At 44.7% G+C, this 9,507-nt stretch overlaps 2 protein-coding genes across 4 annotated transcripts; both read right to left on the bottom strand.

Annotated features, from left to right (window-relative positions):
- Positions 1-320: 320 nt before the first annotated feature.
- On the bottom strand, positions 321-3,594 carry LOC112201096 (cyclic phosphodiesterase). 3 transcript variants are annotated; one of them, XM_040519024.1, is made up of 5 exons: positions 3,469-3,594; positions 1,989-3,319; positions 1,498-1,848; positions 1,177-1,225; positions 321-656 (listed from the first exon to the last, which is right to left on the bottom strand). In XM_040519024.1, the coding sequence occupies exons 3-5, from the start codon at positions 1,798-1,800 to the stop codon at positions 451-453; spliced, it is 558 nt and encodes a 185-aa protein (XP_040374958.1). In that variant the 5' UTR covers positions 1,801-1,848; positions 1,989-3,319; positions 3,469-3,594; the 3' UTR covers positions 321-450. The 3 variants fall into 2 exon arrangements, 1 of the variants encoding a protein (XP_040374958.1); XR_005810260.1 differs by lacking the exon at positions 3,469-3,594 and having other exon boundaries at positions 1,989-3,462.
- Positions 3,595-7,890: 4,296 nt separating this feature from the next.
- On the bottom strand, positions 7,891-9,114 carry LOC112198869. The gene has a single exon (XM_024339966.1). The coding sequence runs from the start codon at positions 9,112-9,114 to the stop codon at positions 7,891-7,893; it is 1,224 nt and encodes a 407-aa protein (XP_024195734.1).
- Between the last annotated feature and the right edge of the window lie 393 nt (positions 9,115-9,507).

Here is a 9,507-nt window from a genome sequence, read left to right as displayed (position 1 = left end):
TATTATCTTTGGTTGTATTTGATCATTATACATTGAATTTCCAAAGCTTGATTAAAAAAAAAAAACTTGTGTCTTTAAATATTTATTTATAAATAAAGCCCGCAAGGCCCGGCCCAAAAAAGCCCGCAAGGCCAAGCCCGGCCCTACCCGAAAAATCCCGCAAGGCCCGCTTTATATGGATGGGCTTGGATCCTTTGATTTTTAATAAAGCCCGGCCCGGCCCGCAATTATTTAAAAATATAGCAAGGCCCGGCCTGGCTCGGCCCAAGCCCGCTATGAATGGGCCGGGCCGGGCCGGACGACCCTTGTCTATACAGACCTCTTCTTCATCATTTCCTTTCTTTTTGTGCAAGAAAATATACAAAGCTTTCACACAGGACTACAGCAGGGACACTTAGGCAAAAGTCTTATATTTGAATACAAGCTAATTATAAGCATGAAATAAGGGAATTACTCAAATTGGAGGGGGTAATCAGCAATCTTCTCCCATGATTTGAGACTTCTATCTTGATAGTCAATTTTGTACAATGCAAGTCGAGTTATAAAGAAGCTCAAGCTGCTGAGGCCTTCATCCAGATAACTGACTTTTTCTTGAGCTTTCTTCCTCTCTTCTTCTGTCAGGTAACCATAAAGGAGGCTCAAATGTGGCCTAACTTCTGCAGAGGACATACATTAGTTTTGGTCCATCAATAATTCATAATCTGGAATGAAGATAGAGTAGCAAAATTTGCAATCTAATCTTTATTCTCTAATTTCACAGAAAACCTGGCCATAGCAAGAATTCACTTCTATGATATCTTATGTTATTCAGGAGGTCCTTTCATTGATTCCTACTTCCTAGCAGACGAATAAAATCTTACTAAATCAACAGCATTTATATATGCTTCAATAGATAGAAATTAAGTATTAAGACGCCTGTCATTTCAAAGAGACCAAGATCAACAACAGAAAGATCCTGATGTTGTTCTCAAGGATAATGTAACAAGTTTGAAATGCAGAAAGCTTGAAGATTAGTTTTAGTCAATAGATAGTCTCACACACACTCTCACAGGACAAAATTATATATTATATACCCAAACTTACAAAATATTTGCTTTTCCAAATAGCTTATGGCTAGAGTTATGGTTGAACAAATAAATTCATAAACAAACCAGCTCTAAAATGTATAGAACTTACTATTACGGAAACTGAATCGACCACCACTGACTCCAGTTGCAAACGATAACTGAGAAAAATAAAATTTAATACACGTGAATTACTCTAAACAATTTAATAAATATGAAGAGTAAGTTAATACTAGGCTCAACTAATAGATAGAAGTAAAAGTAAGATGCCATAAACCAAAGGTGCATAAATTCTCCAAAGAAATTTCACTTTTATACATTAATCTGCATACATCTATCTGAAACCAAAAAGCCAACAAAGAAGTGGAAAAATCATAAAAATAAAAAAATAAAAAAAAACAAAACAAAACAATAAATGATAACAATACAGTACCTCAGGTGACACCTTGGAAGATGAATGAATGAGGAGGGAAATACATTGGAAATAGGAACTCCTAGAAACAACTTGATTAACTTTTGCTTTGTACGAAGAAATAACATCAGACTGGAGAGATCTGAACTTGTTGAGCATATCCTCATGCTTCATACGAATGGACCCCACAATGGCAATGTGGGGATCAATCTCCGGCCCGCTGAATTCAGTCCGCAGTCCCTCCATCACTTTCTTAATCCGGAGAGACATATCATCTGATGGGATTGCCCACACCGAATATGAGTAGGTTTTCTTGTCAACCATATAATGACTGACTGGTGGAGAAGGGTACTCAAATACAGAAAATTCAGCCTGTAAAAGAGCATGAAAATAACTATAATTTGCAACAATTCTACATTTTTGAACCATAAAAGTAAATATAATATCAACATCCATATTGATACATATTTGATCAAGCATCGGGATGGAAAAAACATCAGTAAGAACTATACATTGGGTGTAGAATTATCTTTGCTCTTGGGTTTGCTGCCTCCCAATACTGAAACTATGCTGCTCACATACACAATAGCAGTAGAGTCAGGTCGCTCGCTTTGAATGGGAAGATTTTAAAGCTTTTTGGTACCGAGATTATAAGAGAATATAAGTCCTCTATAATCAGTGTCGTTAGGACCATTCAAAAGAACCTCGTCGCTCTTCCAAAATATCAACGGTTCCACAGGGAGCTCAAAAGTTATGTGTTTTGTCCAAGCACCACCATTAGGACCACCAAATTCATCTATCACCCATATTCCATATGATGATGGTTGACAGATTTGTATTCCCAAAAGAGCAACCGAGTCCTTCCACACTAAAAGGTTCGGAACAAAATAATTCGGATAATAAAATTCATCCGGTAACATTATATTATGAAATAGCTCATCCCCAGTATCAAACATAATGATAACTTCCCTAATGAATGGCTCCTCGTCGTCATCAAGCACATCCAATTCCTTATGTTGTTCCTGTCCCCGCCAAAAACACATATCCTTGAAGTGCATCTGGAATTGTTCTGGCCAAAGAATGGTAGTTTCTGTTTCTAACGAATCAGTACTGATCTCTCTCCAAGAATCAGTACCAAGGGTATAGACGGCTGCTTTGGGAGGATTATAAATGTTAAATCCATCAGGTGTAGATAATTCTGGAGCAGGAAATCCAATGTTAATAACTTTATATTCGTTAAAGTTCGGATCGTGTCCAAATCCTAAACCATCTCTGAACCGGAATAAGGGGCTACATGGCCAATCAGAATCTGGAAGGTGTGGAGAGGGTGGAAGAAGCTTATATTCATGAATTGCTGGGTTGCATATAATCACCTCACCAGAGGCTGCTTGAGCTAGACAAATGATCCCATTAGAATGGCCTATAATTATAAGTGATTCGGCCCGAGTCTTTACACCGGTAGAAAACGGAATATGGAATTCCTGGATACTAGAAAGAAAGCTATGCTCATCATGCACACCATCAACATCATTATCTTCATCATTTCGAAAATGAAGAAATGAGAACAACTCTTGAGTCTTGTCAGAGTTGGTGTCCTTATGGACTCTACGTTTCATAAGAACACTAGTGGAGAGATCGTTGCGCATGGAATTGGAGAGGTGCTTAGCTACGAACCTGGGAGTGGTGATCAGAGCATACCACCTTTTAGAGACGCACTGGAATCGCTTCAGAGATTTGGGTGGCAGAATTGATAGGATTTCCTCCCCCACATCTTCATCAATAGTTTTGACAAACTCCAACGTCATTTCAGATATAACTTTTCCTTCTCGATCGTCTTCTTGATCTATTACATAACACACAATCATAAAACAATATGCAGACTCAATTCAACAGGATTCTGACCTTATTCTCAACGCTTGAATGCACAAGTTCAATAATGTGAAATTGAAACTCATTCAAACAAGTGCACAGAAAATAAAATTGCACTATTACCTTAGTCCTTAATAGGAACAAATGGACAAGAGGATGTCGAAAGAGCGATTCGATCAGGGATGTAGCTGCACTTCGAGAAGGGATTCAGAGAGTTGAGACCCATTGGGTTTCGATTTTATGGCAAAATCCCCTTAAAAACGCCCAACCGTAAAGTGCACCCTTTTTTTTTTTTTTTAATAAGTGCACCCTATTTTTAAAGAAAGAGAAATATTTTTTTTTTGGTCAGGAAACTGCAATTCATTAAAGCCACTAGGGTCATCAATTCTTATAAAAATAAAATAAAATAAAAAATAAAGCCACTAGGGTGAGAGAAAATACAAACTGGGAAAGAAACCAAACTGATACAGGAAAGAAAGACTAGGAAAGAAAACTGATGCCCCCCACCCTTAGTCAGGTCGGATCAGGCAGACCATCATTCCTCAAGACTGAGAGTAGGGAGGTTGGAAGCCTATTGACCCATTCCAGAGAGCATAATTTTAATTTGGTAAGCTTTGCCGCTGCGTCCGCAACACGGTTTGTTTTACGAGGGATCCAATTCCATTTAATCCCTTGAAAAAGGGGTAACAAATGCATTAGTACTTTCTTGAGCATTGGGGAGATTTTCTAGTTGGGAGTAAAAGAGGGATTGTTGAGGGCGTTGATCACTTCTTGGCAATCACCTTACAGATGATTTGTTTTAGCTTTAAATGGGCTGCAAGCTGGAGGCCCTTGACAACCGCTTCAGCCTCTGCTTCAATGGCCGAGTTATGAGGGCTGTGTAAGCTAGCTCCGGCCAATGAAAATCCCCTGTGGTTTCGTATGATCACTCCAATTCCACTATCACAACTCTTTTCCTCCTAAGCTCCATCAACATTTACTTTGGCAACATTTGGAGGTGGTGGGTTCCAAAGAGCTCGAGGGTTCGGGTCCAGGTTTGGAGCGGTTGAATGTAAAGTTTTCAAGGTTTGTCTAGCCTCCTTCCAATTCCGATAGCTTTGGTGTATATTATCAATAGTGGCAATCGGGTTTGGGAAAATCTTTTTCATCACTACCTCACATCGATGCTTCCAAATCTCCCACAAATGAAAACACACAAACTGAAAGACATCATCCTAGTCCTTGGAGAGCTCATTAGCTTTGTTGTGAACTGCAACCAATCTTCCAAATGGGTGATTTTCCCTTCCTTTGGGATGTACCCCAGAGAGCTCTCAAACCACACCGCTGACGTCCAAGGATACAGGAGTAGGCAGTGCTCAGTTGTTTCAGGATAGTCTCCACAAATCTCACAGATAGGACTTGGAATAATGTTCCTTCTAAACATATTCCAGCTGGTTAAGAGAGCATTAGAGAGGGCCATATAGATGAAGTTTGATATCTGTTGGAGGTGAAAAATTCCGTAGAGGAGTTTGACCCAACAATTAATGCGGATTGGAGCGGGAGCTGACCTGGGAACAATCGAGAAGCTTCCCTCGAACGTTGACCTGGAGTTTGACCGTCAGCTCGAGGAGAAGGGGGGGTACCTGCAGAAAACTCTCCGATGCCTAAGTCAGTACGTTTCTTAATTGTGGAGTAGAGATAGTCGGAATGAGATGGATTACCTCGATGTCGAGCAGCCTATTTATAGGTGTACTTCGGCATGGGCTGCAAGTAAACTTGCACAGCAAGTCGCAGCGACTTGAGCGGCACTCTGTCATCAAGGCCATATTCATTTATGCAATAACCGTCACTTATTGGCGGCCATGATTGCCGTACTGAATGTCGCATTTATCGTCACATTTACGGTTAACATTAATTGTTGCATTTATTGCAGCTATTATTTCTCTTTAATCGCCTTGATTGTAGGGTCGAATTTGTTGACCACCCCCACAATGCCCCCAAGTTTTCTCTTTGGACACCCGTCCGAAGGAAAATTTCCTAAGTTTGACCTTCTTATTCACTCAAAAATCGTTCGACGTAGGGCCTCCTTCTCGTGACGCCCTGTCGACGTTGGCATACACGCGATGACGTCTTCCTCCTTGGTTCTATCCTTGGTATTGGTGACAAATGCCTTTAATGCCAATCCCTATGCCAGTGTTCACTTCGACGAGGGTGCCTCGATATGGGCATTTACTTCGACGAAGGTATTTTGACGTCGGCGCTTATTTTTACTAAGGTGTGTCGACATCGGCATTCAATTCGACGCAGAAGCCTCTAAATAGGCGTCTATTTCGGCGAGGGAGCCTCGAAATCGGAGTCTACTTCAACGAGGTATCCTCGAAATCGGGTCCTATTTCGACGAGGCCTCCTCGAAATCAGGGCCTATTTCGACGAGGTTGCCTCTAAATCGGGGCCTATTTCGACGAGGTCGTCTCGAAATCGGGGTCTACTTTGGCGAGGTGGCCTCGAAATCGGGGTCTATTTTGGCGAGGTGGCCTCGAAATCGGGGTATATTTCGGCGAGGTGGCCTCGAAATCGGGGTCTATTTCGACGAGGTCGCCTTGAAATCGGGGTCTATTTCGACGAGGTGGCCTATTTCGACGAGGTCGCCTCGAAATCGGGGTCTATTTCGACGAGGGTACCCTATTTCGACGGGGTCGCCTCGAAATCGGGGTCTATTTCGACGAGGGTACCCTATTTCGATGAGGTCGCCTATTTCGGCGAGGTCGCCTGGAAATCGGGGCTTATTTCGGCGAGGTGGCCTTGAAATCGGGGTCTATTTCGACGAGGTCTCCTCGAAATCGGGGCCTATTTCGGCGAGGTGGCCTCGAAATCGGGGTCTATTTCGACGAGGTCGCCTCGAAATCTTCTCAGCATCAATCTTAACGTTAGGCTACGTAATGGCATCGGCCCTCGCAACGACAATCATGGCTTTGATACATGCTCCGTATGTATCTATTTCGGCGAGGTGGCCTCGAAATCGGGGTCTATTTCGACGAGGTCGCCTCGAAATCTTCTCAGCATCAATCTTAACGTTAGGCTACGTAATGGCATCGGCCCTCACAACGACAATCATGGCTTTGATACATGCTCCGTATGTATCTATTTCGGCGAGGTGGCCTCGAAATCGGGGTCTATTTCGACGAGGTCGCCTCGAAATCTTCTCAGCATCAATCTTAACGTTAGGCTACGTAATGGCATCGGCCCTCGCAACGACAATCATGGCTTTGATACATACTCCGTATTCCATTCTCCGATTATCCCCCCTTGTTTTTCTTAGCTGTGCGCGCAGACGCTGAGAAAGAAAAACAAAACAAACGTAAAGTATTGTTTCGGGAGCCGAGCAAAACAATAAAATAATCGAAACCAAACCGGAATGGAGGATCTATCTGTCTTGCATTGCGTCTGAGCAACATTCGAGGATGACCCTCGCTCGCTATATATAGAACCGATTGCGTAACCGCCATATCCTGCATAGGCAAAATTCGTCACGCCATCCCACCCCCGCCCACGGCGAGGGTGTGGTCCATCATCCCACCCCCGCCCGCGGCGAGGAGTGTGGCACGCCATCCCACCCCCTCCCACGGCGAGGGTGTGGTCCATCATCCCACCCCCGCCCGCGGCGAGGAGTGAGGCACGCCATCCCACCCCCGCCCACGGCGAGGGTGTGGTCCATCATCCCACCCCCGCCCACGGCGAGGAGTCAGGCACATGGAGCACACAAGTGGAAACAAACAACATCGCATTATCCCAGCCAAGGGCCATAAAACGTAGTTCGAATCCAGCAGGACAAAAAAAATCACGAACAACGTGTGGAATACAAAAAAAAATAAAGGAAGTAAACGACGTTACCCGTGTCACCACCCCATCCGCGACACCTCTTAACTGTAATATTTTTTTCAAATAGATAGCATTCCACGGGTGGGGTAGTGCACGTCCAGTGTCTATATTCCGGAGTCGGTATGCCCCCTTGCTGTAGACTTCAGTTATCTCGTAAGGCCCTTCCCAAACAGGTTTGAATTTGCCAGCACCGTGGTCTTTGATATCCTCGACCACCCTTTTCAGAACAAATTCTCCCACCCGGAACGCGCGCGGCCGGACACCCTTGTTGAAATATCTTGCCACTTGATTCTGATAATTGGCAAGGTGAATGGTGGCGGCTTCTCGCCTTTCATCGAGGAGATCCAGGTGCCTTGCTATTTGCTCCTCGTTATCGCCCTTTTCAACGGTAAGAGTTCTGACTGTAGGGAGAATGATTTCAGTAGGGATGACAGCCTCCATACCATAAGTCAAGGCATACGGAGTTTCATCGGTTGGCTTCCGACGTGTGGTGCGATAGGCCCAAAGAACATGTTGCAACTCCTCACTCCATTTGCCTCGTTTACGCTCCAATCGCCGCTTGACTCCGTCGAAAATAGTACGATTTGTTATTTCGGCTTGACCGTTACCCTGTGGGTAACTCCGTGAGGAAAAACGCAACGTGATCCCATGTCGGTTACAGAAAGCTCTAAACTTCTGGTTATTGAATTATGTGCCGTTGTCGCATATAATATACCGCGGGATACCGAATCGACATATAATGTTCCTCCATGTGAATGTTGCCACGGTCTCTCCCGTTATCGTGGCATATGAATCTGCTTCGACCCATTTCGTGTGATAGTCAGTAGCAAGTAGCGCGTACTTGAATCCTCCCGGTGCCGTTGGTAAGGGGCCGACTATATCCATGCCCCATCTGGCGAAAGGCCGTGGGCCGGATAATGCATGAAGCTCTTCGGCAGGCGAATGGCTTACTGGAGCGTGCCGTTGGCATTGCTGGCATTTCTTAGCATATTGTTCGGCCTCCCGCGAGAGATATGGCCAATAGTATCCCTGAGAGAGTATCTTATGAGCAAGGGTCCTGCCGCCGAGGTGTGCCCTGCATGACCCTTCGTGAATTTCTTTAAGGACGAGTCTTGCCTGAGAAGGTCCCAGGCATCGAAGGTGGGGTTCGGAAAATGAGCGTTTAAAAAGTTCGTCCTCGACAACTAGGTACCGCACAGCCTTCATCCTGAGTTTTCTGGCCTCAATTGGATCGTCTGGTTGTATGCCAAATTCAAGGTAATTCACAATTTGACCTCTCCAGTCGTTCGGAACTGAGTCGACCGCCATGACTTGTCGTTGCGGCTTGTTCCCTTCAATGCTTGGTCCTTCGAGCACCTCGATCTTAACGATGTTGATGACCTCCGTGCAACCTGAAGCGGCCTTAGCCAACTCATCCGCACGGGAATTCTTCTCACGAGGTACTTTGACCAGTGAAAGTTGCTCGAATCCGCGCATCAAATCTCGAACCAAGTCTTGGTAACTGGACATACGTCTGTCCTTGGCGGCGTAGTCGTCATTAGACAAGCTGACAACTAGTTGTGAGTCGGAATATACCTGCAAGCGTCGGATTCGCAGCTTCTTTGCCAAGGTTAAGCCCGTTACCAAAGCTTCATATTCAGCCACGTTGTTTGATGCCGGAAAATTGAGATGAACCGCGCACTCGATCTGGACATCCTCGGAACTTTGAAGTAAAATTCCTGCCCCTGCTCCTGAGAAATTGGATGCACCGTCGACGTGCATCTCCCAAAATGGGTCCTGCCACGAGATCTCAGGGATCGATGCTGGGAAGTGACCCTCAACCAAGAAATCTGCTAACGCCTGACCCTTGAGCGCCGACCTTGGCTTATATGTAATGTCGAATTCACTTAGCTCGATTGCCCATTTGGCCATTCTTCCGGATGTGTCTGGTTTTGACAGGATGGCACGAATCGGCAAATTGGTGTATACTGTGATGCTATGCCCGTCGAAGTATTATCGCAACTTCCTTTTTGCCGTAACCAGGGCGAGGATTACTTTTTCGGACGAGGAGTACCTTGTTTTGGCATCCAGGAGGCTGCGGCTCGTATAGGCTATGGGTTCTTGCCGATATCCCTCTTCCCTGAACAAAGCGGCGCTTGTTGCCACATCTGATATTGCCAAGTAAATGCAGAGGGGCTCTCCATCGCGGGGCACAGAGAGAAACTGTCTGCCAGATAGGTATTTTTTCAATTTAGCCAACGCTTCTGACTGCTCTGGTCCCCAAAAGTTGGCTTGCTTATTTTTTAATGCACGGAAGAAGGGTTT

This window comes from Rosa chinensis, chromosome 4 (genome assembly GCF_002994745.2).
Source record: "Rosa chinensis cultivar Old Blush chromosome 4, RchiOBHm-V2, whole genome shotgun sequence".
NCBI lineage: Eukaryota > Viridiplantae > Streptophyta > Magnoliopsida > Rosales > Rosaceae > Rosa > Rosa chinensis.
This window is presented reverse-complemented; position numbering and strand designations above follow the sequence as displayed.

Coding starts and splice junctions, on each gene's coding strand:
- LOC112201096 (XM_040519024.1), bottom strand. CDS start 1,800: ATGGTTGACAAGAAAACCTACTCATATTCGGTGTGGGCAATCCCATCA. Junction 1,226..1,497: donor CTTCCAAGGTGTCACCTGAG/GTACTGTATTGT, acceptor TATTTTTCTCAG/TTATCGTTTGCAACTGGAGT. Junction 657..1,176: donor TCGATTCAGTTTCCGTAATA/GTAAGTTCTATA, acceptor TGTCCTCTGCAG/AAGTTAGGCCACATTTGAGC.
- LOC112198869 (XM_024339966.1), bottom strand. CDS start 9,114: ATGGCCAAATGGGCAATCGAGCTAAGTGAATTCGACATTACATATAAG.